Source organism: Ceratina calcarata, unplaced genomic scaffold, assembly GCF_001652005.2.
Source record: "Ceratina calcarata isolate Rehan_Ccalc_2016 unplaced genomic scaffold, ASM165200v1 scaffold351.2, whole genome shotgun sequence".
Classification (NCBI taxonomy): domain Eukaryota; kingdom Metazoa; phylum Arthropoda; class Insecta; order Hymenoptera; family Apidae; genus Ceratina; species Ceratina calcarata.
The window spans coordinates 732,268-751,288 of NW_017158043.1; the positions used below are offsets into that span (position 1 = coordinate 732,268).

The following is a 19,021-nucleotide window of genomic DNA, read 5'->3' on the forward strand; positions in this document are numbered from 1 at the left end:
GATCTCGACGAAAGTGGAATCAATTGAAATATGAAATTGAACGGTCAAACGTTTTTAACGATGGATCTCGTTTCGCCGGAAATGGAAGCAAGCGGCTCTCGAGCCATCGAGCGAACGAATAAGTAAATTTTGTGATCGATCGCCATGAGGTAGGAATAATAAATCGGACGCATGGTGGGGTGTCTCGCGTTGCCACTTTAAAAACAACGCCGGATGACGACGCCGGCCATGAGGACGGCTCGCTTTCCATTTGAATCCTGGGATCGCTTCTCGACGCGGCAGTCCTTTCGCGGTCGTCGTGTCCCCTTGGTCGGATTCTCTCGCGCGAATAAATCGCGGGTATACTCGCCTTCCACAGTGCCGATCGAGACTCGGTGCGTTTTCGCCTCTGAACTTCATCTTCCGCGTTTCAACCCCTTGGAATCGCACAGCCGCGCGACCGATCGAGAGTTTTCACGCGACCGGTGCAACATCGGAGATCAACATGAGGAACCCGAAGACCTCGTTGATGCTGTGCTCGTCTATACTACTGGCCGCGGCTATCTGGTTGCCGTCGTCGACGGTCCAGGCGACCACTGGCCGAAACAAGCAGACGATGTCGGAGGTACTGCCAGCGTACGCGATCACCAACTATACGGATCTCTTGAATTCGAGCAGATGTCGGACCGACATCGAAATGTTCCGCGAAGGAGTAGACCGCGGCATGTTATGGAGCATAAGAAGTTAGTAGGACGTTTATTAAGGGAACGAAAGATTTAACGTACGTTCGTTGTTTGCCGTACGTTTTACCCTCGCGATCGTTTCGTGGGCCAGACGATTCTCCTGTAACCGTGAATTGTTATGGAACTCGATGCGTCCCGTGAACTCAGGACTTATGTTCGTGCGTCGCGATTCTTCGTCACCGTCAGTCCTGTGAGACTTTCTTCGCGCGTTACACAAGAAACTAGTTTCATCGCGATGGAAAACGGCTGTACACGCTATTGCTTCGATCGCCGGTTTGTTCCCGTTCTATCTTCTACGCGGGATCAACTGTTGGCCAGCTCGTCCCTGTCCTCCGAAACACCGTGCGTTCACGCCTGGTCGTTGCCCGACCCCCGAAATGGAATTTTCCTCTCGATCCGTAAATTATGCAACCGTTCGTTTACTTTTATTTGAATAACAAACAGTGAGTCGAAAAAGCTGTTCGTGAAGTTTTTGCGAGACCGCGTGAAATGGAATTGGTTTCGCAACCGAATAAACGCGAGTTCGGGAAATCGTGGCGAAGACGCGGTAAAAATTGATGTTAAGACGTCGCGGAGTCGATCGTTCAGTAGGACGTGCTTTTCTTTTCAAGTGTTGGATGCCAGCGGGCAAACGTCTTCCGGTTTCGTCAGTGGAAACAATTTCTGGATGGGCGATCGGATGGATTGCAATTTCCTTTCCAGCAATTTAACGCTGGTAGGGTTTATGTCGAAGGAGACGCTGAAGAACAATTCCGTGTACCGGAACCCAAGGGACGAGCAGGTGCCGTTCGAGCTACACTTCTTCGTCGCCGATATTCTTCACCACAGCACTATGCAGTATCACTTATCGTTGCCGTATGAGGTGAGCAGCTCGATCGTCTAACGTTCGTACCTTTAACACTGAACCTACTACGCACCGGTCCCCGCGACCGTTCTCAAATTTGTGCAGGACCAGCTCATTCTTAATCCTCATTCATTTTTACTACGTTTTTATTAGCTCGATTTCTTGTCCGTCTGTTCGGTACGAATTTTCCAATTGATTTTGAACCAACTTCCGGATGAGCCAGAGAATTGAGATTTTAAACATCCACACAGGACTAAAGAGCAAAAATTCATTATTATTTAAGTAAAAAGAATTTTTAATACATCGCGTTTTTAAAACTGACTAAAAAGTATAAAAATAGCACTATTCACGCATCAATTATTTATTGCATGCGCTCCACGTTACTAAATATTACGAGTATTGTTTTGTAATTATTTTTTGTACTTTTCAGTCAGTTTTAATTAATCGTCCTTTTAAGTTTATAATTTAAGCGATACGAATGCTAGAGTTCGGTCGTCGTTTTATGAAAGTGGTTCATTCATCGATTCATTCAGTGACAAATTGATTGTTATCAACGTTTAAACTGTAGAAACAATCACGTTCTAAGGACCAGTCATAGTGACTGGGTACAGTAGGAACGGGTGTGGAAAAAGGGTCGGTAGGTTTAGTGTTGATGAACGAAAAGCAGATCGTTCGTTAGAAGTTTGATACCAGCGATCACGATGCGCTAATTACATTTTTAAGGATCATATACTGCTCGGGCTTTGCCTACCGGCGTCGTGCACCAAGAACGACGTAGCTACGGTTCTGAGCAAAGCACTTCGCGACGGTAATCTTCTCGTGGGTCAGCTCTATTCCACGGACCTCCAACTGATCAACGTCTCCGATTTGGTAGACGATCATCAGTGGCTGCGCGACGGATCGGTGATCACTTCTATGTACGTAAATTACGAATACCCCGTTTCGACGGAAACGAGATGAAGACCGTGACAGGGGGTTGAAATTGTTTGTGATCACCGTTAAGATCGAACCGTTGAAAACTCTTGTTGCAGAATTATTTTGTTACTGTTGTGCGTTTTGGTGATAGTAAGCACGGCATACGAAATACTGGTGATTCGAAAACGAACGCAAGACCAAAGTCGTATCCAGTCGTACGAGAACAACAACACGCCTGGTAAGCCGGTACTTATTGTTAGCCACTGCTTAAGGGGCCTTACCAGTATAACTGCCAAAAATTTAGGTCATTTTCGGGAATTTTTTTTAAAAAAAGTGTTCTATGAAATTTTTTTAAACTTTATGCAAATTATGAAAAATGCATAAAGAATTCGATTTTTTTTTAAATTTTACAATGGTAAGGCCTCTTAACAGCGACTCTCGTCGAGAGATCATAATTTCATTTCGTTCGAACGGTTGAACGTTGAACAGGACTGAAGAACGATGCGGAAGAGAAGCGCGAGAACGTTCACGAAGACTTCGTGCTCACCGAATTGAAACCAAGAAGTTCCATCGAGGAGTACATCGTGTGCTTCTCGTTGTATTCGAACATCCTGCAAATATTTGACGGAAAGACTGGAACGGACTCTCTCATGATGTTCCACAGTATGAAATTTTTTGGAATGATCTGGATCACCATGGTGCATACCGTTTATTACGGAAGATTCTATGTCGGTGAGAAGCGTCGAACGTGGATTTCGCCTACTTCCGAAAATGTTTAAACGATACGTTTTCGATCGCAGCCAACAAAATCGACGTCCTGCACATGACCGCTAGTTTCATGTTACAAATCTTAACCAACGCCACGTACTCGGTGGACACGTACTTCTTCATCAGTGGCTTCCTGTTGTCGTACATACTTTTGAAAGAGATAGAGAAGGAACAGAAGCCGAAGAGCCTGCCGGTCAGACTGAAGGATCTGGTTCTAGGAATTTTTAAACGATACATCAGGTATGCGTTCCAAGTCCTACTGCATTCGCAAGAATCAGACTTTTCCGCAAAAATATGTGACCGCTACATGAACTTCGAAGGCTTACACCTGCCTACCTGGTCGTAATGCTGCTCTCGATATTGAATTTTAATTGGTACGACAAGGTCTCGTTGTTCCCTGCGTCCGAGAACGAGGCCAGCTTGTGTTCCAAGTATTGGTGGAGGAATTTGCTTTACATCCACAACTTCTACGATTTCGACCAAATGGTAAGCGCGACTATACTAAGCGGAGCTTTACAACTAACCGCGGATTTGAACACGCAAACTAAAACATCTGCGATGTCAATTTTTAAAAAATACGAATCCAAGTCGAGTCGATGATGTTGGTTCACGAAAGGAGGTATAAACGTTTCAGTGTCTGTCTTGGAGTTGGTACCTGGCCACTGATATGCAATTCTTTATTTTCGGCACGCTCCTCATGATGGTGTTGACCAAGTAAGTTCGTCGAATCGGTCGTCGCCGTTTAGACCTGACCAGTCAATCGTTCCAGATATTACAACGTCGCCGTGGGGCTAGGCGCGACCACCATCCTCGCATCGATACTGTCAACCGCCTACGTGGCTTACTATTTGAACTACGTGCCCATGTGAGCATACGGGATATATCGAAAATAGTTGATCGCTCGACGTCTCCATGAATGTTACACTTATTTCCCCAGGTTGGACCAACAGTTGGGAACGTTGACGTTCTTATACATTCGACCGTGGACCAGAATCTCGCCTTACTTGATGGGAATGGGCACAGCCCTATACCTTGTAAAGCAGAACTACAAATTACATCTGTCCAAAGTAATTCGCTCGCGCAGCAAGCACTTCAATTTCGAGAATATTTCCACGGCTATTCATAAGAACACCGAACTGATCAGCATGTGCAAAGTACACGAACGATACCATGTATTCTTATCGATGTTACGTTTCAGAAAGTCTTACTCGTTGGTTGGACGTTGGCGATACTCTGTAATTGTTCGATACTGTTCGGTCTCGTAGACAAAGACCTATCTTCTTTCTTAAGCATTTTGTACGTATCTGTGACGAGAACAGCCTGGGGCCTTGGTATAGCCTGGTTGGTACTCATGTGTATCACGAACCACGGTGGTAAGCAAATCCTCTTAATTTTGATATTCTTGACGCGATAAAAAACGTCGTCGGCGTGTACCACCGGTGGCTCATGTTTGGACACGTTGATCAACCCACCACCTCTTTAATGTTCTTACATTTACAGGTATCCTGAACAAATTCCTGACGCTGCGCGCATGGGTACCACTCGGTAGATTGACGTACTGTGCTTATCTCATAAACCCCTTCATTATAGTTTCGCTCCATAGAGCCAACAGTTACTCTTTGTACATCGACGTCTTATCAGTTGTAAGTGCAACGACAGATTGTATTTGTATCATGGTCAGAGCGTGACGTTTGTAAAACATTTGTTTGTGAACAATTATTCTGTCTTGACTGTTCCGTCGCTTATCTGTTCTCAGGGTTCTATAGGCCTCGGAGTCCTTCTAGTTACTTACGTTTGTGCCGTCTGTCTATCCTCGTTTGCGGAAGTGTCGTTCATACGAATATTGCGGATTATCAATAGAGGAAGCAGAATGAAATAAATGCTTGCTTGGAGACGTTTCTAAGGGTTTTAATGAACGCGAAGCTCTCGAAGACACTCCATTCCATTGTCCACGTGTTTCGTCGTGTTAGAAAACGTTTGCACCTTTTTGTCTTTAAATTTTCAAGGAAGGAAGATCGATGGTTTGAAAGAGACAGTCGCTGCAAATGTTCTTTATATTCTTGTTCTTTCGTCAATGAGCGTTTTGTACATAGCGAAGTGAGTTTGACCGATATCGTGCACTAGCTCGAGCGGGGAGAGAGGAAGTATCACGTATAAATAACTATAGACCGCTGAACGATGAAAAGGAGTCCTTACTGTGCTATGAATGAACAGGGGAATGTATCCTCGGTGGCCCCGGTGACGCCATCGTTCGATTCGCTCGGCTGGCTTGTTCGCGGAGCGCTTCCTGGTGCTGTTTCTCGAGCTGCTCTTTCGAGACCAGAAGTTCCCTCGTTCGCTGGTATACGGGATCCTTCGATTTCAAGAACATGTGGGAATAAATGCGAGGCCAAAGAAACAACGACCATGGATGAGTCGGATTCGTCTCTGCCTAAATCGTCTCACATACCTGTTGCCGCATACTCGGATTCCATCTGCAATATAAACTTTTCCACGGCTTGATGTATCTCATGCTGGCGATCGGCATCGGAATGACCTGATAATTGGGATGGGTCCAGTACAACGGGTTTTGATACAACGACAATTGACTGTTGGTGTAAGACCACAACGACACGGTCTTCTGTTTCACTTGTTCCTGAATTCTTTCGCGTTCGCTGTACAGACAATTGTAATTAATAAACGCGGAATACTCGATATAAGAATGTGCGATGTACCTGCTGAATAGAAATGTGCCAAATCTACAAGAGTACAAGTGATCGAGGATAGTAATTAAGAAGTGTTCGTTGAACTCGAACGCATTGGGAAACAGACGACTTATTTGCCAGACGCAGTCCATGAACTGTAAGAACACCGGAGATCTGTCCGCGTCGCTGTGGTGTTCGTCGCCGTGGCCGATCCTCTGAAACGAATCACCAGTTGATCGATCGACAAGCGTAAATGAGATCGCGCAGCGCATACCTGTTGAAACTTGTGACCAAAACTGAGCCATTCTTTCTCTATAAGCACTTCAAAACCTTTGATAGTTCTGTAATATGGATCTAACATTAACATGGCGAGAGCTGTAAGCTGTAAACAGTTATGTATACGTATGTTAAGGGTATATTTTACGTGAGAAAAAGATTCTATTCGTCCTTTCGTAATTACCTGCGCCGTCCTGTCCCAACCGTCGGAACAATGTACCAGCACCGAAGTCTTGTGGCTCTCGACTTTGTCCACGATCTTCAGCGCGCCCGCGAGTATGTACTTTATGTGCTTCAACCAAACAGTCGACTCTATCCCCGAGAACCATCTAGCCTCGTCGATTTGCGGGAAGCATAACTCCTTCAGTTTCCTGAGACTCTCTCTCATTACATGTATGTTGTGGATATCGAGGAACACGAGTTCCGCGTTTTGATAAGCGTCTTCGCTCTCGTAACCGCCGCCCTTGGCTTTGTTCGCAACCGCATTCGGCATCGGACGGGCGTCCATGATAAACAGCTTGTGACTTTGGGCGTTCGCATCCATTATCAACTGAACGTATCGCTCGTCTTCGCGGCTACGCTTCCCGCCGACGCCTACCAGCGGTTGAGCGCAACGAGTTATCGTTGCCTGGCTCTCCGGATGGATCCACGAAAGTACGGGAAGCCTCCCTCTGCTTCGAAAGGCTGCCGACGCCTGCAAGTCTTCGTCGGTCGCTGCCGCGGGTACCGCCCATACGGCTGGATAACTGTCGCATATCGAATACGTGTCGTTTATTTTCGTTATTTTCCACATGTCGTTGTTGACACCCTACGAACGATTCGTTGTTAATGAGTCTCTTCGTACACACAGCAGGGAGAGTACGATCATACGCGTTACCATTCGTTTTAACTCGGCTATGGGCTCGTAAACGTTCCATCCGTTCTCAGGAAACGTCTCGGAATACTCGAACGCGAAAAGAGGTAATTTATGGGACAAGGGAAACGAATATTGTTGGAGTTTCTCGAAGACGTCCCTTCTGGAATGATTCTCCTGTTTATGAGCGAATTTCAGTGTCCTCATGTCCTTACAAAACACTTCGATCCCGTAAGAATTTTCACCCTTGCTGGACGCACCGCCGACCTTCTCGATTCTACTGACAACGCCCAAGGGTACTTCGACTATGTATGGCGTCTCACGGTCGACGCTCCGAAAATGAAGCTTGTAATTTGTTATACTAAGAATGCCCCTGACCGGTCCTGAGTAAGGACACACGTATGTCACCTCGTGAGCGATTCCTTGCACACGTTCCCCATTTAAAAGCGGTGGGCCTGCTTCTCCGCTGGATAAGTTCTGCGAGATAACAGCATACGAGTCAGTCGTTAAGTAAATAAACATATATATTTAATCGAGATTATCTACTGGAAAAAGTAAAAGTGACGAAACACAAACGCTGAACTAAGGAGTAGACCAAACGGGTAAAACCGAAGGGTTTGCTTGAAATAAAATCTGTTTGAAAAAAAATTCTGGTAATGAGTAAGCGTTTAAGGAAAACGAACCAAAATGAACTACGTCAGTTTCTGTCTCTGTGGAACTCACTTTTACTTGATTGTCTTTTCTCGCTTCTAAAGCGGACACGATATTATTGTCTGTTGAGGTAGAACTTGAGGAAAAGCTTTTAGAATGCGATGCTTTATCCCAACTTTCCTAAACAATTGCAATGCTCGCATACAGTTGGGTTCAACCTAAACGTCAAACAGACCTAAGTGCAAAGATATAACGTAAAATTCAATTACCGATTCTTGACCTATCTTCGAGTTGAGAGAACTGCTCTTGCTGTCAGAGTTGAGAGAATCGGAACTGGCATTTTTCGAATTGTTTTGCTCCACATTTAAAAGTTCGGCACTACCTCTCTTCTCCATGATTCACAATTTCTGACTGTTTCTGACTTGTATGTATATCTTTTATCCTCTTCCTTCTTATCCGTCTTTCTTCTGTGCGTTCGTGGTCTGTGAGGTCTGTCTATACCGTGGACGCTGCACGCACTGTGTATGCGAGCACGATCTGCGTGTATGCGCATGGGAATAATGTGCTAACCTATACCCGAAAGATTAAGGTGCATTCAAGATACTCTATAGTTCAGTAATAAAGCGAATACGTGATGAAAGAATGGGACCTGCTAAAAATATGATCCCCTGTACGATAACAATATTTCTTGTCCTTTGAGATTCAAATCGTGTGTAACAATGTGAATGAACGATCTACATGGTACATCGGTACATGGTACATCAGCATACATCAGTACGAAGTAACATCGGAAGAGAGAAAGGTGTCAGAGATTCTCGTGTCATAATTTATTTTAATTTTTTAATGATAGACGATACAACACAATACGTATGCGACCACGTTCTGGATCTTTCATATTGTGTAAACTTCATAGCTAGTAGACTCGTATTTTTGAACGTTCACATTATGAAACTTGTTTGTACCGTTTATTACAGTTAAATAAATTGGACGGAGTAATGGCAATATGAAGCTGTATAAGTTGATAGTTCATCAGAAGACCTTCAGCGAGGAGGATCTGATAATCAATCCTAATCCCGGTATAAAGACTGGAGATGTCGTCGAAATTTATCACCCAGAAGTCGAGTTCAGTCGCCTTCTTCTTCAAGTCACTTCCTTCAAGGAAGATCTACAAGGCCGCGAAACGATCAGCGTGGAGAATAACGTAGCGACTATGTTCCAGTTAAGAACCTTCGGAGATGTGTACATGAACGTTGTTAATCCGGTTGATGTAGCTTTGGATTCTGTCGAGCTTACCTTCAAAGATCAGTATCTAGGCCGTAGTGAGATGTGGCGTCTAAAAAATAGCTTGGTAGATCTTTTTCCTTGTATCTCTGTTATAAACCTGTGAACGTTTGTCATTCGATAAACGTACGTGGTTTTCGCAGGTAAACACTTGCGTATATATGAACAAAAAGATCGAGTTTTGCGGAGGCAGTATAAGATGCCAAGTATACGAAATGTGGTCGCAGGGAGACCGAGTCGCTTGCGGTGTTATCACTAATGACACAAAAGTAGGTACTTGATTATTAGAAGTTAAAGCTGATTTTATAAGAGTATATTTTCAGGTCGTATTTCGTTCCTCGACAAGTATGGTTTATCTGTTTATTCAAATGAGTTCAGAGATGTGGGATTTCGATATTCACGGTGACTTGTATTTCGAGAAGGCGGTCAATGGTTTCTTAGCAGATTTGTTTCAAAAATGGAAAAAGAACGGTAGCAATCACGAAGTAACGATAGTACTGTTTTCAAGAACATTTTACAGTGCCAACAGCTTGGAGGAGTTTCCGAATCATATGAGAGAATGCTTGCAACATGATTATAGAGGAAGGTTTTACGAAGATTTCTACAGAGTAGTGGTACAGAACGAAAGGTTCGAAGATTGGAGCAACGTGTTGGTACAACTACGTAAACTGTTCACGGACTACCAAAAGATCGTGTTAGAGTATCATCAGAAACCAGGTGTTGCCATTCCAAAAGCAGTGAACTCGACAGCGGCTCAAGGCAATTTTTTAGAAGTTTTGAACATGTCCTTAAATGGTAATGATTAGGCACGCACGTTATACAATGAATTTGCTACGAAGTACATTCTCTAATCTAATTTCCTTATAGTATTTGAAAAACATTATTTAGATCGTAGTTTCGATAGAACTGGTCAACTGTCGGTAGTGATCACACCTGGCGTCGGCGTTTTTGAAGTTGACAGAGAATTAACGAACGTCACAAAACAAAGGATCATTGACAACGGAGTTGGTAGCGATTTAGTGTGCGTCGGAGAACAACCGTTGCACGCAGTGCCACTGTTAAAGGTATCTATAGTCGAATGATGAATCGCCATTGAAGAAACTAAAATATAATTTAATTGTAGTTTCACAATAAGGATGCGTCCATTAACGTACCCGACGACTACAGCATGCCACATTGGATTAATCTCAGTTTTTATTCGACAAATAAAAAGATTCCCTACTCGACGTTCATACCCCGCATAAAGCTTCCTCAAAGGGTATCGAAACAAACGACAGAAACCGGGAAATTGCAGTGTAACAAAAACAAACTTTTACAAGAGGATACGAAAGAATGTTTACACAATACTTTATTCGACTACGATGCGTACGATGCGCAAGTTTTTCAATTACCTACAGTTCATACGTCGAGGTAAGTTCAACGATTAAAACTGTGATTATAAAAATACTAATTAGAACGTGCTACGAGCAGTTTGCAACGAGTTACAACGAGGACTAAGAAGACGAGCGTTGCAAGCATGGAGACGCACAATAACGCACACATACTGAAACTACTGAAGAGGAAGTTATCAGATCCCGACATACATCATCCACCACCGGATTCACCTCCGGTTGCGTCTAGGAGTGCAGCGATCTCGATACCGTCCAGGACGGACGATGTTCCTAGCAACGAATCTAATGGAGAAGTTAATGGTACGCGCACATATTTTCCGATCTGATGAAATATGTTTAATGATCGTGTTACGCAGAGTCAAGGATATCGGTGAAGAGTGATTTGACCGATTCAGAAATATCGCCACCGTTTAGACCAGTCGTCGGTAGCGCCGGAAGTCCGACGAATGTGATATCTCAACCTGCGAGCATCAGGCCTAGTCGAGCACTCATTAATCCTTTTGATCCATCCCACGTTACGATCAAACTTACTAGCAACAGACGGAGATGGACCCATATTTTTCCGAAAGGTAATATTCGACAACGATGTAACGTCGAATCTCATATACGATCAACTGCTTAATCACAATGTAATTCCAGGACCGACTGGTGTGCTTATACAGCAACATCATTATCAAGCTGTGCCGACTCAAATGTGTTCAGAATCACAATCCGACGCTATTTCCACCTTAAGTGGATCTCCCACGGATCATAGCGATATCGCTAACTCGAATCACTTTCATGATCGTTAGTATGCTACATATATGTATATGTAAATTACTTGTTATTACGTTAAAACTGTTATCTGTATAGATTCAAAGAATAGTCGACAGAGATTAAATCTCTCGCTGTCGAGCGGTGACAAAGGATTACATCCGACATCTCCCGTAGGGAATAAGTCTCTAACTTTGTTATGGGGTGCAACCGGTGAACAGGAGTGGACACCAGCGCTTACGACAGGTTTGCATATGTTCTATTCCATCGAGAGAAATGTTGAGATACGAGTATAGCTACTGGCAATAATATTTGATAACACGTTCAAGTAACAATTTTAGTTGTATTACTGTTATGAAGTGAGATTGAACTTTGAAGAAAGAATTTTGAAACAAATTTCCAGTGCTCAACGAGTGTTGTGTGATTAAAGACATTAGAGAACCAACGATCGAAATACATATAATGCTTCTTGACAAAGCTCAAGAATAAAGAATGTAGGTGTTACTCATTCATTTGATAAATTCTGTTTTCAATTGGTACTGAGAAGGACTCGTAGATACGGTAGAAAATGCCATTACTTCGAAGAATGAAAATAGTTGATAGATACCTTCAGAGAATGTTGATCTTCATGGAGAGATGAATTGAAAGTTTGACACACGATCGCATAATCACCATTCATATGAAATATTTTCATTCTCGAACATGTTTCACATTTATTTTTGAGACTCACCGATCATTTATATGAATAATATTATTACATTTATTTCCATGCTATGGTACGTCTTTATGGGATGCAACGCTGGACGCATTGACGCGTGTATGATGTACAACTATGATGTCACATTAAACAGCAATCATAGGTCAGCGCCATACGTTAATTGGGGGTTGATTCGGTTATGGTACACATTTATTTTAGGATATTCAAGTTTTAACAGTAATTTGTTTCTTAGCTCCACAGTTTCTTTTTCTTATTACTCTATGCATGTATGTTCTTTGTTGCAAACAAGTAGCCTTCATTCTATACCAGTAGCAGTGTACTGTGTATTTTCTTATTGTTACAAATTATTTATACACGTACGACAAATTTTTTCTTATCACTTTGTATCCCATGAAAAATGTTTGCACCGTTCAAAATTCTAATTTCTTCCTGGTGATCATCTTTGTACACTTTCACAGACTCTTCGAACGTTATCTCATCTGCTTCGTATCTCGCTTTGATCATTGTCTTCGCTAACTCTTAACAACAAGTATTTGTAACATTCCATAGAACTTATTGTCAAAGTACGATAGTTCGGTTCTTACCTGAATTCAGCCATTCACTTCCTCTTTCATCACATTACACGTAGGAATGTATACGTAGTCAAGTAAACACCATTGATCAATCTGATATTGCTGCTTTAAAAAGAATTTCTAACGAAACACATGACACGAATCGTCAATATGAAGCATATCTCGCGGTGCATGCTGTAGTACTTAGACACGATCATCTTAGATTCCATCTACTGATACTAGATACTAGATACATATCGTGATATTAATATGAATCATTATCTCTGTCTGCTGGGATGCGTGCACAGTATTTGCTATCACTTCGCAAAAATCTATTGTACACTATATTTATTAATTGCTACGACTTAAATTTAGTAGAGAGACTTAGCTGTTATACGAACTTTAACATAACGTATATCGTTCATCTGCTGTGACACTGATAAAAGATTATTTTGTGGGAAACGACCCACAGACGTTGACCCTTACGTTTCTATCCCGAATTAAAGCAAACGAACGATGTATCGAATAGATCGTCTAGTCTTCAGTTTCAGTAGTCTGATATACAAACTGCACTTCTTAATTGTCAAAATATGTACATACGTGTGTACATATTCTTCGCTTTATCTTTTAGGTGTTGACTGGAAATCATTGACAATCCCAGCATGCTTGCCTATTACCACGGACTATTTCCCTGATAAACGGAGCCTGCAAAACGATTACGTTGTATCGGATTACAATTTATTACCCGACGACGTTAACACTGATTTTGCACAACAACGGGCGATATACAAAAAACCTTTGACAACCGTCGAAGTGTTTAAAGAGCTCGTGTCGCAACGATTAGCTCAGGTATTCTGCTAATTAGTTCATTGAACTTCGATCATCTTTTCTCTTATACCACTCTTTGTTTGATCAAGGGATTTCAATTAATTATTTTGCCACAAACTAATAAAAATCAAAGCAACACGCCTGGCAGCAGTGCGGTGCCTACGATAAGTTCTGTGATGCGTGGGCGACAGACAGAATCAGAGCCGAGAGAGGAATACTTACTGAGCATCGGGAGGATATTCCATAAAATATCACTGTTCGATAATTCTATAACCGTGACGAGATATCGACCAAGGTAAGAGATAGAGCAGTGAATTAATTCGCATAGTACGCAACAGACGTCTGACACGCAAACGTTTTATGTCTTTTTACAGACACCCTTATCCTCCATTCAATATACATTATCTCTATCGATTTCATGCGCCCCATCACGATACATACGAAGTGTCTTGGGTGTCTTTTACCACGGAGAAACTTGAAAACTACAACTGGAATTACTTGGATCATTATATCTGTACCAGGGGTCATACCGATTTCGCTTTAGTAGAAGTAAGACATACAATTCTTCGCAACGGATATCGTTTTCTCAGAATAACAAAATTGTTGTTCATTGTTAGGCACTGAAATACTGGAGGTTTCGCATTTTCTTACTCCCTTTACACAATTCGGCGACTCGAAAATTTTTAGAAGGCTCGACACGATGCGACATATACACACCTCTCACCGCCTCTGAGCAAATATCTCTCTTGGACGGATTTCTACGGTTCATCGAACAATATCTAAACAAGATACGACGTCCGAATCCGAACAAAAATTGGGTAATTTTTTTAACAACAATTTTATAACGATGTAAACTAATGTTGCGGTTCATAGGAACCGATATAAGTAGGTATAGAATATAGGTCAGAGAGGCGTTGAGTAAACTACAACGAGAATGCTTGAATTTTTATCTTTTCAGTTTGAACAATTTTTACGGTTTTTTTTTTTAAACGAATTATGCTACATTTTTGCATTCCAGAAGATGAATGTCGCATGCCTTATGTACAGTGCCTAAATAACGAACAGTTTTCGAATCTCTCATTACTTTTGAGATATCAATTGTTCGATAGAATTTGTGTAACTTTGTATTTATTTCGCAATTTCCATTTTGCAAGTCTTTTGTGTAGTGCCATTGTATTAATATAGCGTGTTCCTCAACGATTTATTAAACACGTAGAACATTACGAACATGAAGATTGATTCAGATTTGAGAAAGACAAAGAGCACAATTTTTTTTACACGCTTATTTGACAACTGGTATTTCACCTACGGTATAACATTTTTAAATAATTAAAAACAACCGAACTAATTATCTTCGAGTAACACTTCTGAAGCAGTACCGTAGTTAACGGGTACAGAATATTATAACACACATGAACAATGTACAGATAAAACATACGTAGAAACGAACGAATGGAATGTTAGACAATGGGTATTTAGCACGATATGTTTCAGAATCCTCCAACTCTAGGTGGTGTTTCCCAGAGAGATCCCGCCTCTCACTTGACCAGGCGCAGGCACAGCACGAGCCTGATAGTCCTCACTAACCAGGTATATCCTTCGCATCCTGTAGCCTCGATATGCTGATCCAGGTTTTAACGAATTCACTCTCGCATCTCTCCATCTGTCTCAGTATGTATTTTATACTTCGCCTCCTTCGGCGATTAATAACGACGGCCACGAGACCCAGACGTACTTTTCTTTTTGCATACCATCTTCCAATCAGTATGCTAGATCTCAATGAAAAGAGTCAGATACGTTCGGACAGCTTACACAACGTGTTACACGATGAATGCAACCATGCTTAACATCTGCCTTGAATGCGCACATAATTTTTAGCAAGCTTTTGTGTAATGCCGACGTTTTATTTACAAGTCTCTCCTTCTCTTTGTCACGGTCGTGATAACGCTCCCTCGATACGGATTCTTAACAGCGATGCTATTTACAGTTAAACAAAACCAGAGATAATACTTCTTCATGATCACGAGCTTCTTCATTACATTTACAATTACCCATACTTCTTCATCATGCTTTTCAGACCAGTCTAGTTGGCAACTCTCCCTTCCGGGAGCGGCTCGGAAGCAATCGTCTACCAGAGAAACCGAGACCAAGGTTTGAATACGCTTAGATTGACGATTTCGGCACTGTTGCTTCTTTTTGGGCAAATGTAATGGTGTAGCTTTGCGGCCTCTGTTTGTCTTGCCCATCGAGGGTCTATCGAACATTTGTGCTTTCACGATTTATTATATTCCTTTGCTTTCGTGCGCTACGTCTAGCATGAATATTTTTCAATCTGCATTTTTATCCGAAGAGATAAATATTCGACGAGTTCAAACTGTTTTTACATATATTTACAGGAGTTAAATCCATCCGAGTTAGTGACTGTCTAGCATTCACGTGTTAGCATTTTTTTTACACTACGTGATACATTAGAGTATCGGAGCTTGGAATCAGTGAATTAGATGCATTTTGAAAATCAACGAATGCACATCTGCATATTCTGTAGAAGAAGGTGACGATAACAAGTATATGTGCATGTCTATAGGAATCGTTGGGTAGCAGTCGGAGGGAAGTTTACGGTTTAAATGAAAATCTCAAATCATTGAACCATTTCATAATTTGCTTGGAAACATGCTTTTAGTCTCGTGACGATCGCAGAGGTAATTCGATGCGTTATATTTCTGGAGGGTTGTGGCCGGAATAGAGAACGCTGGAAGGAAGTGTACTCGTGAATAGAGAACGATCTTTGTACATACTGCCAATTCTGTACTTTTCAGCTGCTTTCATTCTTTTCAATCAAACGTAACGATAAGGCGCAGAGCATTTGTACCAATTATTTAATAGAAAACAGATTAAGACGTTGTAATTCTAAGGTATATACGATTAGACGACCGTCGTACGAATGCTCTGCACGGTAGAAGGTATTGGTAGTGAGTGAGGGAGTGACGGGGTTCTCTGTACAGGAGAGGCATGTAGTGAATACCGCTGCGACTGCCCGCACGTGCCTCGACACTCCTCGCCACGTGCCATGCAGGTTGGTTTTATTCCTTTCAATTTCTTTAATTCAACTTTCGAATTTCAATGATCGCCGCTAACGGCAAAGTATGCGTGTACATCCCGAAGTTACCGAATTAATACAATGTTCTGAAACCTCATAGTCTCTTCATACTCAAACTTACCTTCAGGCCGCTACCGCGCCTCTTGATACAGAAACGTCGGTTCCATCCTACTAGTTTTATGTACATGCATATTAATTAAACAAACTTTTTCTTATATTTTTGTTTGGAGAAAAAAACGCAACTGGTAATATGCATAAAGACCTTGTCGCTTTCACATTGCAATCTTAGACATTGCTTAATCTTTCGAACGCTCTGTGTTTCTCTATCGTTTATCGTAGTCGACTGACGAAAGCAATGCGTGATCGTTCCCTTTCTCTTTACTAGATCAGGATCAAAAGTGATGGACAGGGGACGGGTCTCGCCAGCTAGCGAAGCTGTGTTACCTCTTGCGCTGGAACAGCAGCAAGATCATTTCGATTCTAACGACGACAGGTATAATGATTCGCAAATTATTTTTCAATGATTATTTAACTGACGGTCGACCTTTGTCAACAGTACGAGTACAGAATTGACGAAGTTGAAGAACACCGTGTCCAACAATGAAATTCTAGAAGCGATGAAACATCCGCAAAACGGTGTAGGATTTCTTACGCAGCATCCGTCTCTCCCGAGTCAAACGTTTGTCAGTGCAGACGCGGTGCAATGGTTAAACAATCACATAGAGGGGGGAGTATCGGTCGAAAAAGCTATCAATGTTATGAACGTAAGAACCCTTGTTCACGTACGTACGTAGATTAGAAATCTAATCTGAATTGTATTTGAATATTTTTAACACAGGGGATGATACAGGACAAACTGATATGTCATGCGTCCGGGGATTTTTCGAAGCCTTTTATTCTAGGATTCTATCTGTATCACATAGTACAAGATAAAGAGAATCAAAGAGGTAAAAAGAAATACTTGTTCTTGATTCTTCCAGCAGGAGCGATTTTAAAAATGAATTTTTTAATTCCTAAAAGCTGGAGATTATTATTCCCCTCTCGGCGATTTACAAAGCTTTGAGAACGAATGGGTAGAAGTTGAAATAAAAGCACCGAAGGGTTGGTGCGAGCCTACTTCTCCAGCTTCATTTCCACCGATCACAAACCCCATAACGATACTCAACAACGAGACTGTGGATGAATCGAACGTGCCATCATTTCTCAGAGACGATTTAATCGCGCTCGATTCCGCTGAATGTCAAGGTAATCTCAATTTATTGTACTGTCTTAAAACCTTTCAAGGAATTCGCATTATACCGGTTTCATTCCTTTCAGTTCCACCTTACAAGCATACTCATTTAGACATAGATATAAACAATAGAAGCGACAGAATCGAATGGGGTCATTTAAGATATCAGTCCGTATACAAAGTGGATCACTCATATGAACTCGTAATGCAGTGGGTAGCATCGTCCGGTAGTATAGTTGCTGAACTCGTAAGTTCATTGTCATTCTATGCTGTCTTAAGATAAAATTCCTCCCTTACACTTGAATTACACTAATTTACACTAATTTACAAGATATTCGTCTGGCAACGTAAGGCACAAATGTTTGGAATTCAAATGGTTCCTATTCCCAGCGATCTACTAGCCCTGCCGTTCACTTTGAAGAGCGATCCTCTAAGAGGGCCTATTTTTATAACGTTAAATATGGAATGTCTCACTGCAAACAAACAACACCTTTTCGAAGGTCTCTCATCGAATTCCAAATAAGTTCAAACATTGAACTCTGGAGAGGTGGATCATTAATTAATTATCGATTGCAGAATTTCAAGAAGAAACTCACGCGCAAAGGCTCTTTCTATTTCAAGAGGCAATTGTACAAAGATTCGGCTTTGTCCCGTGTCTGATAGAAAGTACCGAAAGCGATCATCAATACGTTCACATGACTGGCAATGCATTTATACTGATACATCCTACGACAAGTACAAAGTCGCGTCCTCGTACTGCGACCAATATCGTGAGACGAAACACGGGACAGAAAGGTTACCCGATTCATTCTGATCAGAGTCTGTCCAGTCCCCACGAAGCTTACATTACGAGACACGTTAGCGGAAAGAATAAAGATAATTTCAACAACGACAAGAGGGTAAGCATCTCTGGCTTGTTCGAGGGTGTTAACAGTCGCGAGAGTGATCTTTTTGTGTACGCAGATAGGATTTTTATGGTCATGGAATCACATGCTCAGTCGAAAGTGGAAATCGTCAACTACGCTAGCTGGCGATGAATTGTTTCAAAAGAAACTGATTCAAGACTTCAGGCATTTTTGCTCGAATGGGGACAATAGAATGAAGCAATTTTGGGAATCTTCTTGGGAGATCAAAGAGAGGTCGTATACAAAAGCGACGTAAGGTAGAATAAATAGAAATCTTATAAATTTGCATTTTAATTGTGATAATAAGAAATTTGTTCGGGCACTATCAAAACGACCTCGTTTAAATAAATTAAGTTTAAATTGTTAAGGAATAATTTAAAATATGACATACACTTGTGATATAATTATTGTCATAACAAGAATGTATACAAAATTGAAGATATTTCTGGACGCTTAGAAAAGATTATATAAATGAGTTCGAAGTAAATGCAGTGGTATGTACATATTCCGCGTCTACTTATTTCTCGCATAAGGCATTTCTTGTTTCTATGGA

At 41.7% G+C, this 19,021-nt stretch overlaps 3 protein-coding genes across 11 annotated transcripts; 2 read left to right on the forward strand and 1 right to left on the reverse strand.

The window, feature by feature from the left end:
• Positions 1-216: 216 nt before the first annotated feature.
• LOC108625430 (nose resistant to fluoxetine protein 6) lies at positions 217-5,147 on the forward strand. The gene is made up of 13 exons (XM_018025478.2): positions 217-722; positions 1,334-1,584; positions 2,290-2,483; positions 2,598-2,719; positions 2,971-3,213; positions 3,282-3,489; positions 3,570-3,735; positions 3,884-3,963; positions 4,019-4,114; positions 4,187-4,316; positions 4,448-4,622; positions 4,750-4,892; positions 5,006-5,147. The coding sequence occupies exons 1-13, from the start codon at positions 485-487 to the stop codon at positions 5,126-5,128; spliced, it is 2,169 nt and encodes a 722-aa protein (XP_017880967.1). The 5' UTR covers positions 217-484; the 3' UTR covers positions 5,129-5,147.
• A 137-nt stretch (positions 5,148-5,284) lies between these two features.
• On the reverse strand, positions 5,285-8,108 carry mtm (phosphatidylinositol-3-phosphate phosphatase). Of its 2 annotated transcripts, XM_018025481.2 has the most exons (8): positions 7,983-8,108; positions 7,786-7,893; positions 7,087-7,539; positions 6,394-7,017; positions 6,208-6,315; positions 5,964-6,148; positions 5,699-5,903; positions 5,285-5,602 (listed from the first exon to the last, which is right to left on the reverse strand). In XM_018025481.2, exons 1-8 carry the CDS (start codon positions 8,106-8,108, stop codon positions 5,450-5,452), a joined length of 1,962 nt encoding a protein of 653 aa, XP_017880970.1. In that variant the 3' UTR covers positions 5,285-5,449. The 2 variants fall into 2 exon arrangements, with proteins under 2 accessions (XP_017880970.1, XP_017880972.1); XM_018025483.1 differs by lacking the exon at positions 7,786-7,893 and having other exon boundaries at positions 5,450-5,602.
• Iml1 (GATOR complex protein Iml1) lies at positions 8,109-18,969 on the forward strand. 8 transcript variants are annotated; one of them, XM_018025412.2, is made up of 25 exons: positions 8,109-8,515; positions 8,688-9,061; positions 9,138-9,263; positions 9,318-9,789; positions 9,862-10,058; positions 10,118-10,404; positions 10,465-10,685; positions 10,742-10,954; positions 11,025-11,171; positions 11,238-11,384; positions 11,990-11,998; positions 13,039-13,256; positions 13,325-13,530; positions 13,610-13,784; positions 13,853-14,053; positions 14,730-14,825; positions 15,313-15,386; positions 16,718-16,825; positions 16,889-17,096; positions 17,171-17,279; positions 17,353-17,577; positions 17,650-17,810; positions 17,895-18,063; positions 18,140-18,462; positions 18,527-18,969. In XM_018025412.2, exons 2-25 carry the CDS (start codon positions 8,717-8,719, stop codon positions 18,722-18,724), a joined length of 4,635 nt encoding a protein of 1,544 aa, XP_017880901.1. In that variant the 5' UTR covers positions 8,109-8,515; positions 8,688-8,716; the 3' UTR covers positions 18,725-18,969. The 8 variants fall into 8 exon arrangements, with proteins under 8 accessions (XP_017880901.1, XP_017880902.1, XP_026669646.1 ...); XM_018025413.2 differs by lacking the exon at positions 15,313-15,386 and adding an exon at positions 16,238-16,308; XM_026813845.1 differs by having other exon boundaries at positions 9,883-10,058.
• The last annotated feature ends 52 nt before the right edge of the window (positions 18,970-19,021 follow it).